This window comes from Carettochelys insculpta, chromosome 14, assembly GCF_033958435.1.
Source record: "Carettochelys insculpta isolate YL-2023 chromosome 14, ASM3395843v1, whole genome shotgun sequence".
NCBI classification, from domain to species: Eukaryota; Metazoa; Chordata; order Testudines; family Carettochelyidae; genus Carettochelys; species Carettochelys insculpta.
In genome coordinates this window covers 3372142-3399463 of record NC_134150.1, presented here as the reverse complement: position 1 = coordinate 3399463, position 27322 = coordinate 3372142, and the positions used below count along the sequence as shown (strand labels likewise).

General features: G+C 47.4%; 1 protein-coding gene across 1 annotated transcript in view; it reads left to right on the top strand.

Moving 5' to 3' along the window:
• The window catches only part of CSNK2A2 (casein kinase 2 alpha 2), a 38045-nt gene extending 11221 nt beyond the window's left edge, over positions 1–26824 (top strand). Inside the window, exons 3-12 of the mRNA XM_075008715.1 lie at positions 3117–3218; positions 4493–4543; positions 12745–12804; positions 14736–14819; positions 17127–17237; positions 17444–17545; positions 17966–18066; positions 20181–20329; positions 20598–20691; positions 24862–26824. Coding sequence (XP_074864816.1) covers positions 3117–3218; positions 4493–4543; positions 12745–12804; positions 14736–14819; positions 17127–17237; positions 17444–17545; positions 17966–18066; positions 20181–20329; positions 20598–20674 — 837 coding nt within the window. The 3' untranslated portion in view covers positions 20675–20691; positions 24862–26824. The remainder of the gene's footprint in view (positions 1–3116; positions 3219–4492; positions 4544–12744; positions 12805–14735; positions 14820–17126; positions 17238–17443; positions 17546–17965; positions 18067–20180; positions 20330–20597; positions 20692–24861) is intronic.
• The last annotated feature ends 498 nt before the right edge of the window (positions 26825–27322 follow it).

Genomic DNA, 27322 nt, shown 5'->3' with positions numbered 1-27322 from the left:
TCCTAACCTTGGTCTCTGTTGGAAGGTAACATTGTGGAAAGTTTGAGTCAAAATGGTTCTAACACGTTTGAGGAAACATCATAGGACACTAGAACTGGAAGGGACCTTGAGAGGTCATCGAGTCCAGTCCCCTGCCCTCCCGGCAGGACCAAGCACCATCTAGACCATCTCTGATAGGTGTCTGTCTAACCTGCTCTTAAATATCTCCAGTGATGGAGATTCCACAACCTCCCTAGGCAATTTATTCCAGTGTTTAACCACCCTAACCATTAGGAAGTTTTTCCCAATGTCCAACCTAAACCTCCCTTGCTGCAGTTTAAGCCCATTGCTTCTTGTCTTATCCACTGAGGCAAAGGAGAACAATTTTTCTCCCTCCTCCTTGTAACACTCTTTTAGGTACTTGAAAACCGCTGTCATGTCCCCTCTCAGTCCTCTCTTGTCAAAGCTAAACAAGTCCAATTCTTTCAGTCTTCCCTCCTAGCCCATGTTCTCCAGACCTTGAATCACTCTTGTTGCTCTTCTCTAATTTCTCCACATCTTCCTTGAAATATGGTACCCAGAACCAGACACAATACTTCAATTGAGGCCTAAGCAGCACAGATTAGAGAGGGAAAAATGACTTCCCACGTCTTGCTCACGCCACTCCTGTTAGTCCATCCCAGAATCATGTTTTTGTTTTTTTTTTGCAACGATGTCTCACAGTTGGCTCATTTAGCTTGTGGTCCTCTGTGACCCCAGGTCCCTTTTTGCAGTACTCCTTCCTAAACCATCGCTTCCTATTCTGTATGTATGAAGCTGATGGTTCCTTTGTGAGTTGAGTACTTTGCATTTGTCCGTATTAAACTTCATCATATTTACCTCGGACCGTATATCCAGGTCATTTTGAATTATGACGATGATATATCGTGTTTGATAAGGGAGAAGATACTTGCTCTGTTATATAAATAAATGCAGTTGTAATGCCTTCAGAGCTCTAAAATGATTGGACAATAAAAGCAAAACATACTTTGGCATGGAAGTAGCCCTTATTGAGGGTTATCATCTTTGGATGGTTCTGGTAAAAATGGGGTTTGTTTTACTGTGTCTGACTTTCAAGATCTGACCCTTCTCTCTGTGTAAACATGGGATGACATTTTAGTTCTTTGACGGTAGGCTGTGCCTAAAACTTAATTACAGGTTGAATCTCTCTCTAGTCCAGCACCCTTTGGTTCTGACCCATGCTGAACCAGAGAACTGGCCAGATGGTAGGAGGTCAGTATTGTCTAGTAGCGTTACCAACACTTCCACTGCTTACTGGACTCTTAGAAGACATTTAGGGGTAAATTACTGCTAAGTAACAGTATGGAACACTGAGAGCCAGGACTGGTGGCTGGAAACAAACTTCATGGGTCCGTAGGGAAACTTGGCCTCATCCATGAAAAGTGGTCATCCGGCTAACTAAATCATGCTGGACAACGGATGTTGTTGGATCAGAGAGTGCCAGACTAGAGAGGGTCAACCTGTGGAAGTTAAATTTACTTCAGGTTCACAGTGAACGAAAGGGCTATGTAGAAGGCCTTGCCTCATTCACTGCTCACCTTGCAAAGCTACCAAGAGTTTCAAACAGTGTTGTGGTTGTGTGACCATTTGTTTGGTTACTGTATGGAACTTTTTCCAACAGCCTAAAATGACTTTATTTGGCAGAGTCTGTGATTATGGTTAACTACATAGTAACGTGTAGTCACAGGAGTTAAGGTTAAATTGCACGTACCACATTGTTTTCCTGATTTGTATGTTTCTAACACATCGGTGTGTTTCTGATATGCTCTCTATTTAAAGGCAGGATTTGATGAGGCAGGAAGGGTTGTCTTCGTAACTGTGAGTAAGGAGTTCTTACGACTGTTTTGGTTTTTAGATTGAAAGCACTTAAAGACGTATTGCTTCAGGAGGCAGTCAAAATTAAAAAAGGAAAGTTCTACAATTCAGTGTTTCAGTGGTGTATCTCTAAAATATCTCGTAGTACAAAATCTTTTTCATGGGGGGACAGTTGTGGGGAGTAAGAGTGTGCTTCTCATGAACTTAAATCCCTTCTTAGTACCTCACTGCAGTTCTCTATGGTTCATTCTACAGATCACTGGTGGTCCATGGGCCGTTGTCTTAAATGGCCATTCATAGCCATTGTCTTAAAATTTGCTCTTTTCCCTCCAAGCAGGCACAGGAAGAGCAAATCAACAATGCAGCTCCCCTTTTGCTGAGCTATATAATATATCTCTTTTCTGTGCAAACGGGAAGTAGATAAGTATGGTGAAAAAAAATCAAACAAACAAAAAGTGGGACCTTTGAGTTGATAAGAACTCTCCTTCTGAAAGTTGGCTCCCAAAAAGAGTTTTTTTGGAGTATGTGTTTGAAGACCATTTTAAAACAGTTTAAAATGTTAAGTTTCTTTTCCTCTGTGGGCGGGCGTGTGTGCGCGTGTGTGTGTGTGTGCGCGTGTGTGTGTGTGCGCGCGCGCACCCATATATAAAAGCAATAACTTGTCAACAGGTGTGGTTTTACTGGGATGTCTGCACTCCCTGGGGCAGTTGAAGGACTCAGTGGTGTGTAATTAGACACTTAAGTGTCTGCACTCCTTCATAAACACTGACCTCTGGAATTTCAGCAAACTAACTAACTGAAGGATGACTCAAGGATGACACGTGTTCAGAAGAAATAAGAACTGCCCAGCAGTGGAACAAGAAAATCATGTGTGTGTTAAACCAGTAAACACAGGCTGTGGCACATCCTTTCTATGTGCTGATAAGTGCATAACAGCTACAACCTTTTCCAGGGTTGTTGGTTATTATTCAAGTCTTCAAATGCTTTTATGCTCAGGGATGGCCCTCGTACTGCTAGATGATTTTGGGCCGCAAGATGCTCTGATGTTGCATGTAACAGAAAAGTAGCCCATCCTGACAAGAGGGAATTCCCTGTCATATGCCAGCCCTTCCTGAAAACTGCCTTCTCCTGGTGGCTAGGCGTGTTCTCATCCTCCCTCCCTCAAGAGGAGAGAGTTAGCTTGGTCCAATCTGAATCACCAAATGAGAACTGGTGGTACCTTCTGAAGGGGTCTCACTTCTAATCGCTTTTGTGTATTTAAGCCAGTGAAGAAAAAGAAGATAAAACGGGAGGTTAAGATCCTGGAGAATCTGCGAGGTGGCACCAACATCATTAAGCTGATTGATACTGTCAAGGACCCAGTGGTAGGTGTCAGTATATCTTGGGGTATCTTATGTGATGGGTTTGTCTTTAGCTGCAGTCTGTAGGGTGGCTGATGGACTTCCATGTTTCAAGTACAAGACTCCTGTTTGCTGCTAGTTGTCTTGTCACCTTAGCTTTCGTCATGCTGCTTGCATCTTCCTTCCATGATGAAGAAGAGCAATGTTGGTTTCTTAGGAACTTGTGAGAATACTTTTTGGTTTGGATGACCTGGTAATCTTCCTTCTCCTCCAAAATCCTTGGTTCCTCTTCTGTATCTAGTGTAGGGACAGCCAGCCAGTTAGGAACAAAGAGCCACGTGGATAGAATGCAAAGAGCCACATATTATGCAGTTTGAACCTCTCTACTCCAGAATGCTCTTGTCCGACAAACTCCATAATCTGTAATGATGTTAGTTGGATGACCACTTAGGGTGTGGCCAAGTTTCCCATGGGCCCATAAAGTTTGTTTACAGCCACCAGTTCTGGCTCTGTGTCCTGTGCTGTTTGTTTATCTGTAATTTACCCCTAAATGTCTCCTAAGAGCCCATTAAGCACTGGAAATTGTTGGTAATGTGCTAGACAGCATTGACCTCCCATGGTCTGCTACATTCTCTCATCCGGCACCAGTCAGATATATATCTGCATATTTTATCTATATTGATAAATTAAAATAAATATGTGGCTTAATGCCCTCCCCAGAACCAGGTACCCCAACCTCCTGCTCTAACCCAATTCCTCTCCTCTCCCTTGGAGCCAGGCAGCCTCACCCCCAGGCCTTCCCCCGCATCCCATTGTAACTTGATGCCAGCAGCTCACCAGAGCCACTGCCGGCATGCGATGCTCCTGCTGACGGCTGAGGCGCACGCACGGAGTGGGTGGCCAGCTCTGAGGAGGAGCCACATTTAATAGCTCAAAGGGCCATGGGTTGGCCACCCCGATCTAGTGATACCTCTTAATTGATTGGCAGCGGCCGGGGAGAGCTTTGTGGCTGCTTTTAAAACACCCAGATAAATGCTATCTCTATGTCATGGCCACTTGTGGCTTAAACAAGATTTGTCCAGTTAAACTGATAGCAGGTGCTCAGCCTCCTACTTGGTTACATCTCGTTGTCTTCCTACCTAACAGCTACTGCTTATTTTCCCCCTCCTTCCTTCTTTCCTGCTTTCCGCTTCGGGCAGAAGAGCGTGGGTTTTGTCAGTCAGAATCTTGGGGCTCCTAAAGGGCAGAAGGTACCGCTCATGCAGGCAGGTGGCTAACCTATTCTTTTCCTCTTGCAGTCAAAGACCCCGGCTTTGGTGTTTGAGTACATCAATAATACAGATTTTAAGGTGAGTCTGTCTTGGTACCTAAGCTGGGGAGGTGGGAGGGCTAAAGGGCGACGTCATACACCGGGTGTACTGAGGACCCTTTGAAAAGCCAGGTTGTTGCTGGGAAATAGTATACACCGCCTTGCCTTGTAAATTCAGCCAACACAGTGCAAGTACGACTCTGAGAAATAAAACACGAAACTGCCCAGCTGTCCCTCCTTGTGACTTCGAGGTGCAAGTTCCAAGGATACAGGAAAATGGGAGAGTTTACTGCATTTCCTCTCACCCATTCTGAATATAGCAACTGCTGCTGTGCAAGGTTTTAAATCTACCTTAATCCCTCTGCTATCATACTCTATTTATGGGAGGGCTGTTGATGGAGATGGTGGCATGGATTTGCATAGAAACACTGGTGCATAGAGTCGCGACTTAGTCGGGGAGAGAGAGAGTGAATGTTCTGACTTACAAAGGTCACAACCGAGGTCTGATATAACTGTGTTGGAGTAGATCTAAAGCTTTTTTCCAGACCGCTGAATATTGTCCTGCCTGTTTGATAGGTGGGGAGCTGAGTGAAATATTTCTCTTTCCTCTGGTGAACCTTTCGAAGCAGGTCCATCAGGGAGCATATGTGCTACTAGAACAGTTTTTGGCTGGGGGAAGAGTATCTTTAAAGAACTGTAGTTCAGTAACTTTTTGACATAAGTATGGTTATCCCTACTTGCCCCAGATGTGTATATACCATAAGTTTTGAACTGTGCCAGATGGCCTTTTTAGTGACGGACAGTCATTCATAATCATTTTCAGCAGCCCTCATTAGCACTCCACTGTGTTTGAGAGCCGTTTTCTTACTCTATAGATAGGAATATAGTGGGGTGTCAAATAACGTGACTGACCCTGGGAACTGTTGTTCAACGCTCACTTCTTAGGACTTAGATCTCAAAGTACTCAGTGAACATACCGGGGATGCACTGGCAACAACCCAGGGACAACTTCTCTTTCTGGAGAAGAGCAGAGCTTGGTCCTTCACTCCAAGGTCAGCAAGGGCCAGATTTTTAAATGTATTTAGGTGCCTCAAGATGCAGGTAGACACCTAATGAGCAGAGTTAAGCACCTAGGTGCTAAATGTCTTTGGTCCCGGGGTTATTACATTGCATCCCTTTGTCTAGTTAAGTTCTCTGGACTTCAGGATGGTCCCCGTAAGGTTCAGGTTCCAGGTCTCTCAGAGATGGCGTTGCTAGAATATGGGGTAAAGGAGGAGAGGCCATAAAAAGAGGAAGCCTCTTGAGTTGAAAGTTCAGAGAATCGGGGTTCCACACACAATGTTGCAAACCTGTGGTTTACCATGAAGGTTTAATAACCCAGCCTTGGGAACCATTTACCTCAAGGTGGGACTGCTAGCAACTCTGATACCGCACTGAGAGGACTAAGGCAGCAGCATCATACTGGCTGTGTAAGAGCGCTGCACGTCGTCTAAGCCTGGCCGGTCCAGGATTGCATGCATGGCTTCCATCACGTGGGAGTCGGTGTCGTGATTCAAGGGCTACTGTAATGTGCTGCCCACAGCCAGTGCATGTAACTAATCCAGCGGCAGCACTGTGGACGTTATTTACGCTATGTAAGGCTCTAGTGGGGAGACCGTAGCAGCGTGCAAGAGAGCCTGTCCTGACGAGGCTTGAGGAGAGCAAGCGTTACCCCCATCAGTGGAGCTGTCATCGAGCAGCCTTTCTGGGCTAATTAAAAGGACCTTGATTGTTTTTAACATGGATCCCATTGGACGATCCCCCAGAAGCCACGGGGATGCCCAGTAATTTCTCTACACAAAAATCCAAAGCAGGGCATGTCTCCCTAGTACTCAGGTCTGTGACTTGTCTCCATTCCACAGTCCGTGTAGCATGGGGGGAGATTGTAGATTTAACTCCTCAAGGCAAAGCACCTGTCTGAGATGGTCTAAATAATACTTGATCCTGCCTTGAGTGCAGGGGACAGGACTAGAGGATCTTGTGAGGTCCTTTCCAGTCCTGTGATTCTACATTACATGAGAAGTTCTTGCCAGATAACGTTATGTCCGAAATATTCTAACGGTAAAGATAACTGGGTGTAATGGTCAGTTCAATGGCTTCCCTTGGTGGTTTGGCATGAATATTGTGCCGTGTTCCCAGCAAACTGTCCTTCCTACCAGGAACAGGAATAGTTGTTCATTTCCTTCCCCCAGCCACCATTGATTGCATGCTAAGCTGTGCAGTGCTACCCACGAAGTTGCATTGCTGAGCTGCGGCCATTTGCATCATAAGAAGTTAAATTTGTTTTTAAATAGAATCGTTGAAAAGCAAATGTAAAAGCCCAAGTCTTGCGGGTAACTCAGCAATGATCCCTAACTTTGGGATGAGACAGTCCTGGAACATTTTGCTTGAGACTGAAAATATGCAAATTAGGGATGTTAATGGTTAACTGGTAAACTTCATCCTAAATAGCGGAGGCTTACTCTAGTTACCATTAACTGGCAGCGGCTGGAGCAGCCCCCTGCCTTGTGTGGGCAGGGGGTTGTTCTAGCCCTGTGGGGCTGGTGGGGGCAGTCCAGCCCAGCTGAAGTGGTCCTAGTCTCTGGTGCACTGCAGGGGGGAGGAGGGCAGCTGGGGAGGTCGCCCCCCCATCCCCAGTTGTTTAACAGGTTAAACCCAGCAGTTAACCAATTAAATGGGGTTTTACATCCCTACGGCAAATCTGTCTATACCCCGGAGACTCAGCCTAGCTAGGGAAAAGCATATTTGCAGTCCTGTTTAGGGCCCACGTGTTTTTGAGTTTGCAGGTTCAGGTATGATTTGGTATTTACCTGCGCAGGTGACTGAGTGCCTGTCTAACCGATGCACATGCAAAAACTCCCAAGTGGATTTCCTCCTTTACACTAAAGCCCCGAAGTCTGTCTTTCTCTGTACTGAGACAGGAGCAAGGTGCTTGGAGTGTTGAGTGAAAACAGGTCCAAGAATCCTCATGTCAGTTCTCACTGGGTCTCCTTGAGCCCTATTAATAAAATGTCTGGAGATTCAAACTGGACTCTTTCCAATGTGCTTCAGTTTTTTAACTTCTTTCTTTCAATGCTCCGTGTTCCTAATTACCTTGGGGGCCTCGTTCTGCGAGAGTGAAATGTGATGCACGCTAAGTTAAGTGAAAGGGCATTGTTGTCTTACTCATTTTGGCGGGGTTAGCCCACACGTGAAGTGTTTGAACTCGTCATCGCTGTAATAACTCATTCCCCCAACAGCAGCGTGACGACCTTGTGTGTCTCAACAAATGTCAGAGGAGTCTCAAGCTAGTTCCATGTAACTGTTTTCGTGATCCAGGGCTACTGCCAAATACTTTAATTTTGCGTTTTTATGTTTTCCTCATTTGTAATGTTATCTTTGAAGCTACAAAATGTCTGTATTGATCTTTTTTTTTTCTGGTAGATGGTATCCTTTGTGCTTTCAGTGAAATTACATTTTTATTTAATGTTAATTGCTTGTTGGGCCACTTGGTTAATGTTACTTTCTTTGGAGCACATGTCTCGCCAGTGACATCTCTGGAATCATCAGAACAGCTCCACTTGGGCTCCTGCAGCTGTCCTATGGCCTGTCTTTGCAAGAGTGGAGCCTAAAAAATTGCAGGCCCTACTCCAAGGCTGTTGAAGTTGCCTGATCTAGTAACTCAGACTCTTAAAAGCAAAGGAATTTAAATATTTTACCATAATATTTGGTTGCTGTGGTGATAAGTACCTTAAATAGATGAATAGCATATCTTTTAAATTGGTCAAATTATAATCTTACACTACTTAATTGTATACTTGTGTGTGTGTGTGTGTGATGAGCCATAGTTTGAAATATCATACCTGTTATTCTCTCACATGAAATGTAACGCTTCTATTTATGTCTTAAGAGAAATATTGGCCCTCCATTAAATTCTGTTTATCCTTCTATCTCTGAGGCCACAAACTACTCATCAACGATTGCCTTCATTTTTTGACTTTCAGGCAAAATGAAAGTCAGGCAAATGGTCTTTCAGTCTTCAACTAAAAATTAAAATACCTGCATTGTCCCTTCCCCCCAATAATTTGCAGCGTACCAGAAATAGGTCTTTTGGCCCATAAGAAAACGTCTCCTGCCTGGAAGAGAAATATGTATGGAAGTTCTTTCAGGCTGCCCTGCATGGGTTTTGCTATCCTTATTTTTAGTAGAACCTGCTTTGAAAGGCAGGAATAAAGTTCACAGGCTGTTCAGAAGTGGTGTCTGGGGGGGAAAAAAAGAAATGGCAGAGGTGCACAGCAGGTTGGGAAGGCAAGCCAGGCTGCCTAGGGCAGCATAGATGTGGAAGGAAAGGGGCTGTATCCAGATCACTTTGGGAGCAGTTGGGATTACATCTCTGCCCATGGCAGATGTGATCACAGACTGCGGACAGGCTGTAGCTGTTCCCTGCTCTTTCACTGTGTATTGGCTGCTTGGACTCCTATCTGCTGGGATTCCCTTAAGTTCTATTTTCACCTCGAGTGACCAATCCCCTGCGCTTCCCACCCAGACTTATATATATGGAGGATAAATATATAGTTTCCCACAACATTTGCAACACATCCAGGGGAGAGTGAAATCAAACTTTGCCTAACTATAAACACTGGCAGTCAAAGAGCAAATGGTTTTCAAGTGATCCCACCTGAATGTTTTACACTTTCAAGCAGCACCCCGGAAATGTGGCATTATGCAGGAAACTCACAGAAAGAATAGTGCCATCTTCCAGAAATCTGCACTTCCTGACTAGTGGGCAGACTAGTGAGGAAATGTTAACTGGTTAATTTCTGCTACCCCCGCAGGGACCACCATAGCTCAGAAAGGGAGCAGGAGCTGATTCCTTCTTCAGCATCAATAGAATTGTTCAATGACAGCCCATTCCATCTGTGCAAACCCCCTGAAAGCTGTTGAGGGATGTACAGGTGCCATTCATGGGCCTGGGAAGCCTTTATTGCTTGTGCTGATGCATGAAAAGGAAAGAGACCAGCATGACTCACAGCACAGAGCCCAGGGTCAGTTTGAAGGTCTGGCAGTTAATTTGGGATGTTAGAGTGACTAATCTGGTAACCGGGGAACTGTCAAAATTTCTCTGATACTTAGTTAACTGCCCTTCCCCACCGCTGCTCTGCATTTAAAATTTTAAGTCGGCGCACAGCCTGGCTCGGCTTCTGTACCCGACGTGGGGATCAGGCTCCTTCCCCTGTTGCTCTGTATGCTGGCTAACTGAAGTCTTGAAGATACAGAGCTTCACAGGGATGCTTGTGTCCCTCTTCAGACTAAAACCACCCTGAGACCAGAGCTTGAGAACAGAACTCTAGAGACAACTTGGTGAGAAAGGGATGTGCCAGTGCTCTGTAAATAGCTTTGGTAGAAAGAACCTGGACCCCTGCTGGAAGGATGTTTATTTTTTTTGGTGGACAGAGATTTCTCAAAGCTGGGTTCATACTGGTGTGCCAAGTCCTATGTTGAGGAGACCTAGGCTCTTGTTTTAAAAGGCCACGTGGTCAGCAGGTTAAAAGGGGTGGCTTAAAAAGGTACAAAGCAGCTGGACAGAGGAAGGCCCAGATGGAGTTTTCGTACGTGTGTGAGCACCTCCAACAACTTCTCTGCTTTTCTCTTGTAAAGGCACAGGGAACCGTTCTCTGTTTCACCTCAGCTTTTGCAAGGCAGCAAACTTCAGCTGAAAAGGCCACTTGGCTTCGAGGGAATGGTGTGGGGAGAGGATTGGTAAAGGATAATAGCTCATGGAGCCTTGCAAAAATTAGAATACTGGTTTAACCTCTCTCTTCTGGCACTCTCAAAACCTGACTGGTGCTGGGCAAGAGAAATTTGCCAGATGATAGGAGGTCACTATTGTCTAGCAGCATTACCAACACTTCCACTGCTTACGAGGCTCTTAAACATTTAGGGATAAATTATGGCAAAATAACAGCACAGAACACTGAGAGACAGGACTGGTGGCTGGAAAGAAACTTTACAGGACTGCGGGAAACTTGGTCACACCCATGATAAGTGGTCGTCCGGCTAACTGAACTCATGCGGGGTTGCGGATGTTGCCGGCTGAGAGTAATGGATTAGAGAGGTTCAACCTGCCCCTTCATCAGGCTAAGAGAGGGAAAGGGTTTTATAATCTCTCCTGTGCTGTTTTACCCCTCCTCTTGGGAGAAAGCAGCCCAGCATGGGGCTCAGAGATGAAATCCCTTGTTTCTAGCCCTTGAACTGACAGACTCCCCATGAAACCAGCAGGAGTTACTGGCCTGTGTGTTTTGGGGGATCTGGGCCTTAGTCTCTCATTTGCCATCTCGAAAGCAGGAAGGAAAATCTGTATCCACTTTCTGAAATCTCCAGATGAAGGGTACTGTATTAGCAAAGAGGATTACGGTCTGGCTTTCTTGGAAAGATTAATTTCATAACCCCCAATCTTCCTCCCCCCCCCCCCCCCCCCCAAAAATTTTTTTTTCAAAATGGTTTCTTTGAAAACTAAACAACTTCCAGACGGAAAAAGACGTGCTCTGTCAGCAATTGTACGCACGCTGTGGAGCACAAGGAGGCTGCTAGAGAACTTAGTGAGGGCAGAAGGTTCTTTGGTGCTCCCCAGTAGGCAGCTAGCCCCTGTCATAGCTTCTTGCTGTATCATTTTATCTACTCCGTGCTGACTTGGGCCTGCTTTGCTGGGTTGCACTTGAATGCTAAGCACAGTTCTGTGCTTACAAATGTCCTTTGTCCATTGCTGGATGATGAGGCATCTTATTGGAGCAGGGGTGGTAAAGGCTGAGCTGTTTGGTGAGGATGCTTGGGGCATGGGCGGTGACTTATTTACATCCCTCTTCGGCATTTCACAGGACATAGCTCCAGAGCAGGATTAGCTCTAGTTACTTGGAATGTGAATTTCAAATCTCCACTGTGGGGTTTTCTTGAAACTACCAGGCAGTGCCCTGAGCCAGCAGCAGCCTTTGAAGTTAATGAAATCAAACAATTTGACTGAGCTTGAAGGAGCCTCTTGTTTATTAAGAAGGAAAAAAAAAAAAGGCTAATTCCTGCTGTTTTTGGTGAAACTTGGCACGAAAGTTGTTCTTAGCATCGTGCTGTGCCTCGTGGGGGTGAGTTCGTCCCTCCTTCCCAGGGGGCAGGAGCCGACGAACAGAATTGGGCTGATGAAGGTGCCAATGATGGATTTTAAGAGCAATGCTAAATCTGTGCCCAGTCGCGATTGATGGCTGTGTGACAATGAGATAAGTGATGTTGTGGTGTAAGTTGCACCCTGGCCCTAAATGCTTCCAGCTATTATTTTACAGCAGCAGTTGTTACTAATTCCAGTGGGAACGTGGAGGAGAAAGTGAGATGGCAGTGGATCACTTACGCTGCCAGTAACAAGCTCCATGCAGTGATCTCGGTCCTACCCTGGTGATGGAATCTTGGTGCTTCTCCTTTCCACGTTCCTGGCTCCATCCCTTTGGAGTAGCTGCTGCTCTAGCCTTCTTGAGTAGTGTAGGTAGAGTTGAGACACAGAGGAGATGTGAAAGCTGATACTCTCCTGAACACCTGCTTTCTGAGGTTGTAGGGGGGTCATCCAGTTTAGAGGAAGCAAAGGGAGAGTGATGGTGCTGTGGCATGCTGTCATTTACTGCTATGCCTCCTCCTATCTGCTAGTACATAGTCTATTAACCAGAGTAACGCCTCACTGATAATTAATGTTCATTTTGAGTTCAGGCACTGAGTTTCTGCATTAGAAAAGGCTCTAGGGCAGGGGACAAACGACAACCCCCAGCACGTGTGCCAAGAGTGGCACCTGAGCCAATTTTCATCAGCACATGAGGCAGGAGCTCAGCCCCACCTCTCCTCCCCCAGGCAGCCGGGGCTTGCTCAACACCAGGCTGCCTGTGGAATAACAAAAGACCAACTAATGCTACCAACCACCACCTAATCGGCAAAGCTTTGCCTCTTTAGTTATTTATTAATAGGACTATTAATGACTTTAAAAAGTGTCACCGGCACTAGGACCATACATGGAGGTCAAAAAGTCAAATTTCAGCACTCTGCCTGGGAAAGGTTGCTGATCCCTGCGCTAGAGTGATTTTCAGTACAGGAGGAAGTGGGGATTAGGACCTAAAAGGTGCGGTTAAGGACTAAAAACAATTAAGATCTAAATATTTATTTTCCCTTCTCTTTCTCTCTCCAAATCTGTTTCAGCAACTGTACCAGATCCTGACAGACTTTGATATTCGGTTTTATATGTATGAGCTGCTCAAGGTGAGTGATGGTCACAGTGAACGATTAAAGGTCACTGAGCCTGGCTGGGGTTCGGACCCTCTGAAGCAATGGCAGAATTTCTGGGGCAGCCCGCTGACAAGCTGACCCTTCACATTTTTTCCTCTTCCTCGCTGAGATTTAATGCAGAACTCGCGTAACAGGGCCCACTTGGGAACGGCTGGGGAAAGAAGATCAAACTCACAAAGCCCATTGGAGAAGGTGGGGAGTTCAGAACTAAGCTGGGACTCTCTCTGGTTTCATACGATCGGTATCTGGGGGCTTTCCAGGAGTGTAGTAACTGTATCTATATACAAGTGGGGAGTAGAGCACCAGGGACAAAGCATTGGAAATGGGTGGGGTGAAGGAAATGGCCCAGGTGAGCTAGAGATGGTTGGCATTATGCAGAGCCAGAGGGGGTGAATTACTAACCCTGTGTTACAGTGTTCCCTCAAGGCATGTGTGGCTGTGCACCACCAGTAGAAACAGATGCTGCTGGCTGTGGATACTCTGGGACCTTTGTCAATCAGCTGGGCAGCACCTGAACCTCTTCTGGGCGGCTGCTGAAGTGCTCAGCTTACAGGGAACTCTTTTTTGCCGCCTTATCTCGGCCTGCCTGCCCAAGAGGGGCCTTCTCCTGGTATTTTGTGGAACTTAATTTTGTAGACCCAGTTGTCCAGAGTCATGAGGGCAATTCGGGAACTGGGCGGGAAGTAGGTGGCCTCAGACCTCCTGCTATCCACTTGTGGGTCTCCGAACAGTCGACAAATCTTGATAGATTGAACTCCGCCATCCAGAGTGAGCAACAAGAATGATGAAAGGTCTAGAGAAACGAGCAGTGAGGGAGGACTAAAAGAATTGGGCTTGTTTAGTAAAGAGAAGACTGAGAGGGGACATGATAGCGGTTTTCAAGTACTTAAAGGTGTTACAAGGAGCGGGGAGGAAAAGTTGTTCTTCTCGGCCTCTGAGGACAGGACAAGAAGCAATGGGCTTATACTGCAGCAAGGTAGGTTTAGGCTGGACATTAGGAAAAGCTGCTTAACTGTCAAGGTGGTTAATTATCTGGGGAGGCTGTGGAATCTCCATCACTGGAGATATTTAAGAGCAGGTTGGACATGTATCAGGGATGGTTTAGATGGTACTTGGTCCTGCCGTGAGGGCAGGGGACTGGGCTTGATGACCTCTCGAGGTCCCTTCCAGTTCTAGTGTTTCATAATTCTGTCCCTTTGAGGTAGAAAAGCTGCATGCCCCTGCCTAATGTGCAGAGAACAGCTTCACAGAGATGCACCTAGCCCGGGCTCTCAAGCTCTGAATAGAATTCAGGTCTGCGCACTCCCTGCTTGTGTGGCCAGTGCTTTTGAGCTGCATGATCATTCCTTCTCTGGTGTTTCAGTCCTTGGGCTCTTGGATGTGCGTAATCCTTTGTTTAGAAACTGGTAGACCCAAGCAAATCCTGGCGGTTCAGAAGAAAAGTTGTCATCAAAGGCGCAAAAACGTTGAGCAAATGTTAGAAATTACTGTCGACCTGGAGAGGGCCTCTCCTGCCAACAGTGTGGGTCCATTAGCACCCATTGTTTCTGTTACCTCCTGTTGGGACATCTATCTCATGAGCTCTTGAGATGTAAAGAATATGGTGGGAGCACAGGTCTAGGAGTTGGGGCCTTGCACGACAAAGTGGGTGTAGAACAGCGGCTGCATCATCCTCCGTTCTGTACTCGCAACATACAACTTCTGCTGCAACCAAGATGGTGACTGAAACAAGGGTGATGGGTGTTCAGAGTCCTTCAGATGCAGTATGCTCTCAAAGCCAAAGGACTGGTCCTTGTATTCTCTTGGCTTAGGCATACCTTCGCTATTGGCTGGAGAACCATATGTTACATTGTGGATTTTTTAGCTGGTTTGTCTAACAAGAATGTGTATTGTCTGTCTGCCAGGCCCTGGATTACTGTCACAGCATGGGGATCATGCACAGGGATGTCAAACCCCACAACGTCATGATAGACCACCAACAGAAAAAGGTACTGATGCAGTAGAGGTGTAACAGTGTTGAGGTTTCAGGGCAGCTTGAAATTTTGCCACTAAATCCTTAATCTGAGCTACTGCTTTCTTCTTTCCCCCTCAGCCACTTTCTTCTGCCTGAGTTAGAGCCCTGGTACTACTGGGGATTGTCTCTCTCAGCTAATACCCCTTACTTCTGTCTCCTTTGCTCTGAACTCAAGAAGCAAAGTGCTCTGACTTGACCAAGAGGGGGATGGGATTATTTCTAATTACTCCAGTTCCTCTGCATATTTGGGGAGTGGTGTCTAGCCAGTGGTAGAGGAAACTGCCTAGAGAGGTTCAGGCAGGAGGTAAGGGACAGAGGGAGGGGAATGAGGCACAAGTGGAAGGAGAGAAGAGCAGAAGTGCTGTTGTTGAACCATGTCATTGTTATGACAATCCTGTTGTGACCTCCTCTTTTCTAAAGAGTATGTGGACTTTTGTGCACTGAGAACAAATTTATCCTGTCGTTGGATCCTGTGAATGACAGGTTGAACCTGTCTAATCCGGAATACTCTCATCCAGTAGCATCTGTAATTCGGCATGATTTTTAGTTAGCTGGACGACCACTTATCTTCCAAGAGCCCAGTTAGCAGTGGAGTTGTTGCTAACGCTGATAGACGATATTGACCTCCCATGGTTGGGCAAAGTCTCTCGTACAGCACTAGTCAGGTCCTGAGGGTGCTGGATTAGAGAGGTTCAACCTGTAATAGTCTCAGTACAAAATTTGGCTTTTTTTACGGGAGAACGTGTGTAAAATCTGCCAGTTCTCTTGGTTTTGGTTTGGTTTTTTATGCCTTCTACATAGAAGATCCTTCTCCCAGTTACCATCCCACTCCCACGCAAAGCCAAGTGGTTGCATTTGCTGCCCCAGCCCCGACTCATCTGTGTGTAGCATTATTTGAGATCACAGCATTTTCAGAGGCCTTCAGTAAGTATGCTCCACTGACCTGAGTTGGACCCCCTCTGAATTCTGTAGCTCTAGTACATTTCAGATGACAGTTCTCTCTGTGTGGATGATGATAATGGATCACCTGATGCTGCTAGGCTGGCCTGATCACTTAAAGGAAAGCCTATGGCTTATCCGCTTGGTCCTGCCATGTGCAGTACTGTGGTCTTCTTTTCACGTTTTAAAAAATTGATAGAGGATACACACTGCAAGTTGAACCTCCCTGGTCTAGCACCCTGGGGACCTGAGTGGTCCTGGACCAGGGAGTTTGCCAGACCAAGAAAGATCAACACTCCCCTACTGGCCTCCAGCCCCTGTTTCTGGCACCAGGTAGCCTACTTGCCGGTCCCACGGTTCCTCAGCTCCAGGGTTGCTGGATTCCTGGCCTGGCCGCTGTTCCCAAGCTATGGTTCCCTGATTGCTGTTGGCAGCCAGGCTGTGGGTGTCCCAGACAGGGCTCCCAGCTGCCTGCCTCTCCCTCCCTCCCTCCCCCTGTCCGACAGCCACTGAGGCTGTCTGGTCCAGCAGCATCTGTGGTCCTGCCACACCACTGTGTCCTGGATTGCAGAGGCTCAACCTGTTGTGAATCCATGGCGTCAAATACATCAGTGGGTACTTGTCCGTTGGGTCAGAAACCAGTGTTGAGCCTGGGAGTGCCATCTTAACATCACTGCCAGGTGCAACCAGAAACTGCTGCACATAACAGAGACCATGGTCTTTCCCTCAGTCTAACCAGTTCAAAGGGTGCCATAGAGTCCTTCCACATGTTTTTCTCCTGAGCTGCTATGCCTCATTTCCCTCCCTAGGAATCAGCAGTAGTTGGCTCCCAGCTAGTGCCTGCTACTGAGAGGTTCACAATCTCCCTGAGAATTATAACAAACCATCTACCAGCACCACAGGCAAATGTGATGCCGTCTGCATTTTTCCCCTGACAGGGCAGCAGCTTCCCTCTGCTCCAGCCAGTGACTCTTGGAGCCCTTCCTACTTGTTAGCACGGATCCTGCATTCAGGCAGCTGGTTCCTGCCTGTTCCCTAGCAGCCAATTAACTGTCTTGTTTTGACTGGTGGGGTTAGTAAGGGATGAGTCACCCGGTAAGTTATTTGATTAGGAGGCAGAGAATCCTCTGAGCCGTGGTAATTCCACAAAGCGCTGCAGATAATAGAGTGAAGAAACGGCATGAGCAGAGCCCAGATGACAGTGCCTCATTGCACAAAGGGCTTTGGGCTTTCACCAAACCATGGGGAAAAGGCTTGGGCAGATGGGCTTCCCCGACTGGTTTGTCCTTGGCAACTAACTCTCTTCGTTCCTTCTCTGTGTTTCTCTTCCCTTCGCGTGTAGTTACGGCTCATAGACTGGGGTTTGGCAGAGTTCTACCATCCAGCTCAGGAATACAATGTCCGCGTGGCCTCGAGGTACTTCAAAGGACCAGAGCTCCTTGTGGACTACCAAGTAAGAGAGCGTGCAGAGTGTTACTTTTAGGGCGGTGGTTGTGATGGCGCTCAGACCGCTTTTGGTTGGTCCATGTGCCCTCTGGGGATTAGCAGGTTAGAGCAACTTTGCTGTGAAGTTGGAAAGCTGAGAGCCTCCTTGGACTCGAGGTCTTGGGTCTGAGGGAAATGTGGCCTTACCACCTTGATGGTTTCTTTTCCTCTCAGATGTACGACTATAGCTTGGACATGTGGAGTTTAGGCTGCATGCTGGCCAGCATGATCTTCCGAAAGGAGCCCTTCTTCCATGGCCAGGACAACTATGACCAGGTGAGCAGATGCTGCCTGACTCAGAAAGGGGGAATTCTTGTTCCCCTCTTGTCTTTGGTTATGGGTGAGGTTCCTGGGCTGGGACCATTTGGCAGGGCATCGTTATGCATTTGGTAGAAGCAAGATTTCGGGACCCGAGCAGCAGAAAGCGAGTTCCTTTTGGAAGGCGCAGTGATACATGGTTCAAATTGTTGCAGTGTTGGAGAAATGAGTTGGTAAGGGAGCTTCCCTTGGACCTCAGGATTTCCCCAACGCTGAGGTCCTGACCTTGGACCTCCCACATGCTACTAGACAAACTTCCCTCTCTGGTTTGTGGGCACCACCCACGGAGGCAACAGCCCACCCATCCATCTGGTACAGTGGTATCCGGGCTCTCTCAAGTCAGTGAACCACCTTCTGTAAATCTCTCTCTTGTTGCAGCTGGTTCGCATTGCGAAGGTTCTGGGCACAGATGAACTGTACGGGTATCTGAAGAAATACCACATAGAACTGGACCCACACTTCAACGATATCCTGGGGCAGTAAGTAGGGGAAGTGGGAAGTAAAACATGGCTGTTCCATCAGAGGAAAGGGAAGAGTCTGTAAACTTCCATCCAAGAGGGACTTCAAATCACACATCCTCCTATAGCTCACCTGGGCTGCAGGGTTACTCCTCTGCCTTCTTGTCTGGTGTTTTCTCTAGCCCCAACCATCTGACAGGACATTAGACTTCTAATAATAGAGAGCTCGTCTAGGTTTAGGGGCTACATCTCCCATTCCTCCCGTTGTCAGTAAAACAACTGAAATGGGGTGGGAGAACATAAGAACGGCCACACTAAATCACACCAAAGATCCATCTAGCTCAGTATCCTGTCTTCCGACAGTGGCCAGTGCCAGATGCCCCCAAAGGGAGTGAACAGAACTGGTAATCACCAAAGCAATCCCTCTCCTGACCTCTGTTTCCAGCCTCTGACAAACAGAGGCAGGGACACCATTCCTACCCAGCCTGGCTAACAGCCATTGATGGACCTATCCTCCATGAATTGATCTAGCTCTTTGTTGAACCCTGTTAAGGTCTTGGTCTCCACAACCTCCTCTGGTGAGGCGTTCCGCAGGTCTACTGTGCGCTGTTTGAAGAAAAACTTCCTTTTGTTAGTTTTGAACCTTCTACCCATTAATTTCATTAGGTGACCCCGTAGTTTTTGTGTTATGGGAACAACTAAATAACTTTAGTCACTTTTTCCACACCAGTCATGATTTTATAGACCTCTGTCGTATCCCCCCAAGTCTCTTTTTTTTTTTTTTCTTTTTTAGCTGAAAAAATCCTAGTCCTTTTACTGTTTCTTCATGTGCTTCATATGGGGTCCATTCCAAACTCTTGATCATTTTTGTTGCCCTTTTTCTGAACCCTTTCCAATACCAAGGTATATTTTTGAGATGAGGCAACTGCCAAGCCTAGCATAGAGGTTATGAATTATCCCATATGAGTCAGTCATACAGGTTAATGCCAGGAACAACCAGGAGATCGTTAGCCTGACCTCCTGCATTCTCACGGTTACCAACACTACCCAGCACCCACAAGCTAACCTCACCCACCAATATTAGTCTCCTGTGAGCTGTAACACTTTGGTCTAGATCATTATGTGCCTTAGAGAGAAAAGAGTGGGACCAAAGTGAACAAGTGCTCATGGACTCTGCAATGTTGGGGAAACCCTGACCAAGAGACCACCACCTGCACCCTGCAGACAGAGGCAGAATTTCCTCCAGACCCCTGGCACTCTAACTTGGAAGGGAAGCTTGTTCCCAACCCCACATACGGCAGTCTCTGCTTTCCTTAGAGCCCAGAAGTGGCATGCTTTCAGTCTTGCAGGCTGATCACAAACTCACCAGCCCAGGCTCAGGCTCTGCTTGCTCATCCTTTCCCATGATGGATGATGATTGAGAGATATGTAGATATTTTTGAGGGCAAGGAATTTGATCCTACATCTGCCAGTAAATTTAATAGGAGATATGTGGCTGAATTGACTGTGTTGCTTTGAAAGTGTCTCTGATGATCTCACTGGTCTGTCAAAGTAAAATTACACACCTCATGGGGGTTGGCAAGTAGAATTTGCAAGGCTGGTTGACCGGCTAAAGACATTCTCACCAGTGGGAGCCTGATTTTGAAGGCCTTGTACCTCACAGACTTTGAGGCCCAGAGGGACTATCCTGATCTAGTCTGATCTCTGGCATGTTGCGGGCTACAGAACCTAGTTGTCCTCCTTGATGCTTGGAATTCATGTCTGTTCTTTAGTGAATGGCACCCTTGGCAGCAAAGGGCCTTTGTAATGCTGCTCAGAAAGAGCTACACTTACTATGCAGTTCTCCTCTCTTCTGTTGGGCTGTAGAATAATTCCCTTGAGTCCAGGATTGCCAAAAGCCCAGGTTGTAAAGGAAGAGGCTTGAGTGCCGCTCCTCTTGTTGGGTGTCCCTAGTGAAATGCTGGATGTAGAGATGGCTGGTACGCAGCTCTAACGAGCTCCAACACTACCCTTTAAATTCATATGGGAGATGGTGGGTGTGGGGGGGTGATAGGTGACTGCTCATATGATATGGTGGTAGCTGCTGTGCCACTTGGAGATTGATGTGTGCAATGAGGAACCTTCCTCTGCTGTAGGCATTCGCGAAAGCGTTGGGAGAACTTCATCCATAGTGAGAACAGACACTTGGTCAGTCCAGAAGTCCTGGACCTGCTGGACAAACTCCTGCGATATGACCATCAACAGAGACTGACTGCCAAAGAGGCTATGGAGCACCCCTATTTCTGTGAGTCCTGGGGCAGAGCTGCGTGGCTGGGCCTGAAAAGGGAAGGTTTATTGATCAGGTGGGAGGTGGATCTTCCATTCAGAGCCTCCCTCTGGATCTTGCTGTCATTCATAGTTGGAATTCCAGGCTCCCCAAAGTCTAACAGAAGCTTGTGACCCTTTCAGGAGGATTCCTTGGGAGAACTTAAGCCCTCATGAAATCCAAGCTTTGGTAATTGCTTGTGGTAATGTTGCTTCCCGTCCTTGGCTGATTCTTGTGTCTCTTGCAGACCCAGTGGTGAAGGAGCAGTCCCAGCCCAGCTCAGAGAATGCCGTGCTCTCCAGTGGCCTGACAGCAGCACGATGAAGACTGGAAAACAACGGGTAATTCAAGATGTTTACAAATAAAAACCAAAACCTTCAGTCACCCAGTGAAGGGAATAACCAAGATCTACCCCAGCCCCCATTTATGGTTGGCAGAAATCTGAGCTTTAGCGGGCTAACACCTCTGTTCCTCTCTGGTGGTTGTGGATAATGTCACTCAACCTGTGGTACCAAAGCTCTGGGCCAGGGGTGTGTGACACCCTGAGCTTTTGGCATGTGATTCTGGTTCACGTTTCCATGGCAATGACTCTTCCTTCCCAGGTGAGCTTTTCCTTTCTTGCTGGCCAGACAGACTTGCCGTTCCATCAGTGGATGCTGCTATGCATCTACATACATAAGCCCTTTGGAACTGGGAATGGGTAGGGCCAAATTCAGGCCGGGTGTAAGCAGATGCAGTTCTGAGGTCCAGGAGTCGCACCTGCTCTCTCCAGCTCCGAGTTTGGCCCCTTCATTTCAGTTTCAATGGAAGAGTGTCCCAGGATTGGTTTGGATCTTAAAACCAATGGCCACCTTCTGTGCCACTCAGAGAGCAGTGAGCACCCTGGCAGGTGCATTCAGAAAAGGTTCCTGCGAGGAAGAAATGTGATAAGCCTCGTATGGAAAGGCAAGAGCAGGAAAAGTACTTTCCCGCAGACTTCAGGCAAGCTGACCCTGCAAGACTGTAGTGATGTGGCTGTGTCTCTTCCTTGTGGTAGCTCGTGCCAGGAGAAGGACAATTCCAGAGTGTTTCAATTCAGTGCCCTTGAACAGAGAAGATGAGAGAGTGTCTGGGGGTGCACTAGTGGGAACAGGAGGCCGTGGGGTGGTGGGAATGGAGGTATTTGGGGTGACTGTGTAGCTGCTTATCTGGAGCTTAGTGTGTTAGTAATGGGCCCGATACTGAATTCTGTCGGGCGTGGGGTAGTATTCTTATGGCTTTTCAGCCCCACAACTCTGTTGCCTCTTCTGTTTGTTTGTTCTGTGTGTGATTTCATCCAGCAGTTCTAGTACCCTTCTAAACCTAGAAACCAGAGATAATGTTTTACCACCAGCATCTAAACACTGAATTACTTTCTCCGGAACAGTCAAATATTTAATTATTTTATAATATAAAGTTAGAATGTTTCTATTTGAAACATCCCTGTTTGCATTCCATCTTACAATAAAGTTACATTGGCGTTGATAGCAGGTCAAATCCATTTGTATAATTTACTGAAACCAATAAATATATCTACGTGTGTGAACTTCTGTTGTCTTCTAGTCTATGATGATATGCAGCAATTCAGAACAGCTGAGGCTTTGCATCCTGTAGTTAGGGTTAAATTCAAACGTCTATCCCAATTTCCTTTTTGTTAGAACTGTCTGTCTGACTCTCCCCAGCTCCTGTTGGCCGGATATTTTTCATACCTGGTCCCAGCCCAAAGGTGGAATTCTGGGAAAGCCTCCACAAAAATCACATCAACTACTGTTGAGTTCAGAGGGAGTCTCATATGCCCCGGGAATAAACTTTTGTGCTTGCAGGACTCTCAGAATATGTCTGCAATGCAATAAAACACTCTCACAGCTGGCTCATGTCAGGTTGTGGGGCTCTGAAATGGGCAATGCAAACATTCAACCCTGAGCCGGAACCTGGGCCCTAGTACAGTGCAGTGGGGAAATATTCTGAGCACCCAAGCACCAGGCTGTGGATCTGCATTGCAATTTTTAGAGCCCAGAATGTGAGTTATGCCAGCTGCAGCTGCTTATTTACACTAGAGATAGACCCTCCCAGTTGAAACTTTAGGGTTGTTTTCTAGAGCGGTCCTTCAGAGAAAGAGTTGAAGGCATGTGACACATTTGGTTTTCAAAGCTGAAGTCCTGATTTCTTAATCTGCATGTTCATTTTCTTTCGTAGTTTAAGGTAAGAACTTTAAGTGCGAGCACTAATGCAATGGCTGGGTGGAGGATTCCAGCACTTGGAAGCCTGACTATTTCAAAAGTGAAGGTTTCGTGTTAATTATGGACCTCCAAAGTGGTGTTTAACTTGTCCCTAGTGCTTCTCAGCTGTTTTCATGCTGGGATGATCGCTATGCTTGCTCCCTTTTCTCTGGAACCCACTTCTCCCTTTTTTGGCAGATGGAATGAGCCCTTGTTTGATGTGTTCACAGCCCCAAGTTTGAGTATCCAAGATGTATACCAGAAGCTTTCAAAGTCGGGGGTGATAACATGAGAAGCTGAGGGGGCTGGGCTGAAGGACATGGGGCAAGAGGAGGCTCTGTCTGTCAGGGGAGGTGGATGGGGTTCTGTAGACATTTCAGCTGCCAGAAACAAGCTCCCTGCCTATCTCTCTCTCTCCTACTGCACAGCTGCAGCACCTACCTGTTGTCAGGTACCTTCCTCTTCTGGGAGGCTGATGGGAGAGTCTGATCAAGGCTACTGGCCCTTACCGGGCAGAGCCCTCTCCTGACCCTGGCCCTTCAGTGTGGCCATTTGCGAAAAGCAGAGGATTACGATTCTTGTAGCAGTGGGGGCAAGCTGTTATTTATGCAGATGATTCTCATGGCCATTACTAGGCCCTGTGCTTTAGATTGATAACAAATGAGGGAGGGATGTAGAATCTTCACCCAGTGTTGTTTTTGTAGGCTTGGTCTATACTAGGCAGGTAAGCTGATTGCAGATACTCAGTCATGCAGCTAGCATCAACTTATTGACTTACCTAACCGTCCACAGAGGGGGGTCAATGGTCGAGATTCTCCCATTGACCTTCCTTACTCCTTGTGTGAATGAGGAGTATAGGAATCGGCTGCCATCCTCAGCTGGTTTGATTTTCCTGCTTCTCTACCAGGTGCATGAAATCGAACTCTGGAAGTTAACCCTGACTGTGTCAATTTTCCCAATGGTATAGACACACCCTTAATCTGAAGAGAGAAAAGAGGTGGAGTCTTTGAGTAGGCAGGGAAGGTTGGGAGTGATCCAGGGTCATAAGACACTGCTTCTGTCCTTCCTTGGGTAGGTGTGGAGACCTCCTCATGTTCTTCTCTGGCACAATCCTACTGACATGCAGCACACACCTTGTCCTCTGTCAGGACCGTCTCTCTGAAGATCTCAGCAACGCTTTCCAAACTTAAGGGGAGTTAGGAAGAGAAGCCATGTTCCCGCCTTAATGAAAGGGACCTGTGGGGTATAGAACGGATGAGCCACTTGCCCCAGCCATCTGACAGATTCAACTCCGTGCCACCATTCCCCCTGCCTGGAAGCTGGGGTTGAGACTAAATTTGCATGGCCTCAACCCAAAAGGAAATGAGAAGACGGACCAGAATTGTGGTTCTGGTGGAAACATCTTGGAACTGTAACGAAAGCATCCTTTTGCTTTTTGTATTGCACGGTGTGCAGTATGTGTGAACGCACAACTCTAGCTTCCTCGGGTGCTCCTCCCCTTGAGCTACCACGAGCTGGAAATGCCACTTCTCCCTGGTCAGTAGCAAAAACCCTTCCCCTGCATCCGGAGGAGGAGATAAGAAGCTCCTTAGGAAAGGGGGCAAGAGAGGGCCTGGAACACATCCATCCTGCTTGCTCATGAAAGTTGCTTAGATGTGGCTCTATGTCAGGGTGAGCTCACTAATGTACTGTGAAAATTCTGGCCTGTTGGTACAACTTCTTGCAGGGGGGCTGGTGTTCAGAGGCCGAGCTTGGTGGGGTGCTCTTGAGATGTGTCTGGGAGCACATTGTGCACTGGTTCCAGAGAGGTGTGATCCAGGTATACAAGTGGAGGGTGAGATAACATGTTGGGGGTCATGAAGAGACTTACCTGCCGCTGGTAAAAGCATTATGGGGGGAACATTGCTAGCCAATATGAGAGGCTGGGGGAAAAGCAGATTTTGATTCACTCGTCTTCCATGCAATATCAACTTAGCACTTCTCCTGGGATGACCTCTTCAGAGCACTCTAGGTATGCCACATACACCTCACACCACTCTTGGGAGCTAGGTCAGCATTATCCCTTTACAGATAGGGAAACTGAGTCTCAAAGGATCCGTGACCTGTCCATGCCTGTGGAGGGAATCAGATTGAGGGAGAAGGGTTAGAGCATGTCTGTCTTTGGCCCTGTGCTTCATCCCGCAGGTGCTGAAGAAGGAAAAAGTTCTGGCAACACAGTGGCTTCCACTGCAGCTCATGTCTGGTGCTCACTTCCCTCCTCCCATCTCTCCTCAGGTCTGATGCCGTTCCTCCCAACTTTCCATAAGCAGAACAAGAACCAAATCCAACGTCTTATCAGCGTGTGTACAGAGCTGGCGGCCAGATGGCGTTGTGGCGGCAAGTGACGAGACCCGGAACCACACGGGCTCTGGGGCACCCACCAGTTTATAAACACAAACCTTACTTCTGAATGTAAAAGGTTCCTCTGCCTTTGACTTCCTGTTGACCTCTTCCTGACCCAGAACGCATGGAAAATGTGAAGGGTATGCAAAACGGTTGTTGGCTAATGTTGCTCCCCCCCCCCCCACCTCCATGCTGACCTTTGCCCCCTCTGAACCCCAGCGTGATGTATTTAACTAGCTGGCTCCAGACTTGACACAGCAGGGAGGGGGAACAGCAGGGGGGAAAATCCGGCATGATGGACAGTTCTATATTCTAATGAAAGGAATTCTATATTATTGAATAAAAGTTTTAAAAGAAATGTATGGCGAGTATTCAGTATGGAAGGAGCCCTGGGGCGTGCCCCCCAGCAGGGCAGGTGTTGGAGCTGGTCAGAGCCCTTCCTGGGGCTGTCTCTGCCATTTGATTGTTTTTCTGTGGGGAAAGACAAAATCATCTGAAGGGCAAGGGCAGGGTCAAGCCTGCCGCCTCCCAACGGCTGGGTGGGCTAACAGAGAAGAGGAGGCAAGTATCAGAGCGGGAGCCATGTTAGTCTGGATCTGCATAAACAACCACTGTGGCACCTTATAGACTTAACAGGCTTTTTGGCACCTAAGTTTTCATGGACACAGACCCACTTTGTCAGATGCGTGTATCTAACCAAGTGGGTGTTTGCCCACAAAAGCTTCTGCACCAAAAAAATCTGTTAGTCTAGAGAGGAGAAGGAAAACTCCACCCTGGGCCTAGCATCTTTCCCTCGATGTCCTGCTCCTTTGGGGGCCTGGATAAACACTAGATGCTTGATGTGGTGTCTGCTCCTCACAAGAAGGTGAAGCTGGCTGCCACCTTTTGGTAGTATCCCCTTTTTCCAGCTCTCTCTCTCCTTCAGCTGCTAGTGGGGCTTCTCAAGAGATCCCATAATCAAGAGAGGCCCTTGCAAGTACAGTTCAAGGTCTGGCTGCCAGGAGATCTTTTTTCAAACTAGCTGGGATGAAGTAGGCCCTATTTGCACCAACACTCCCACATGGGGGGACAATGGGTGACTTCAGTCCTCTGGGCAGCAGAGAGGATCATTCTTGTTCTCCTAATCACAATGGATTCCCTACTCCCATGGTTCTCTGTGGGGGCCACTGGGTGCCTCCCACTCTCCTGCAAGCACCGAGGGACAGAACCAACAGTGCCTGCAGGGCTTCCTCGTTCGTGATTGCTCCCTGGAGGGCTTCTGGCTTCCTCCTTGGCCTGCTGCTGTGTCCAGCTGCACCTCAGTCCAGGCAGCAAATTGAACCAGGGCTTCCTTCCATCCCGCTAACCACCCCTCCAAGCACCTTCCTGCCACTGGTGGTGCCACTTGCCTTTCCTGATGCCCTTGGTTAAGGTAGAGATCCCTGTTATGGCAGCCAGCTTGTCACCTGCTCAGTCATCAAGTGTTTATCCGAGCCGGGTCTCTTCCATGGGCAGGCAGAGTTTCCGAGCCAAGTAGCTTGATGTTAACAAACCCGGACGCTTGAAGCTGCTTTTTAAAATCTCAGCAGGAGTCCAGTTCCACTTTGTCATGTCTTTTCTCTGACCTGCTCTGCCTCTGGGTCCCCTGGCATAGTTTTATCCAGCGCCCTGGTACTGAAGCTGTCTCTTGTAAGGCTACCTCTGATGTAAGGCCATCTGCTATATGTTTTGTCTCCTGGCTCTTTGGAAGCTCATTATAAATACCTCTTTATAACAAGCACCCCCCTGTAATGTCCGGTTAGTTTCTTTGCAGCCTTATAGAAGTGGTGCTATGTATGTGAGCGTGTGTATATAAAGGATGTATTTATTGTCTGTTTCCACGTGTGAGTTCGTCTAGGGACATGCTGGGCACTGAGGGTGGAATACGCAGGTGGGATATTAAAATGGACTCTCTGCCTATAATGTGCTGTCTCTTCTGCCCCTCCCCACTTACCAACCTCCTAGTTGTGCGTTCCCAAGAATATGTGCTAGCTGTGCTTCCTTCTTTGGGGCCTCAGAGCTGGTGAGGAAGGGTCCTGACTCCCTGGAGATGTCTTCGTCCCCAGAGACAATCTGTCCATCCCTAGCTATTAATCCTAGTCCCATCTTCTAGCCTCTTGGCTGTTGATTCCAGGAAGTGAAGCTGGCTTCTGGGGTCACAAGGAACATGGTCACACCCTGGTGTTCATTTGGGTTGTGGCTATAGCTCATACACAGGACTGTGCGGTAGCTCAGTTCGCTGAGGTGGTAAAGCAGAACCTCATTGTTGCAAGCCGTCGCGAGCATCGGTTTCCAGGGTAGAGTACGAAGTACATCTACATGTAATGAGCAACAA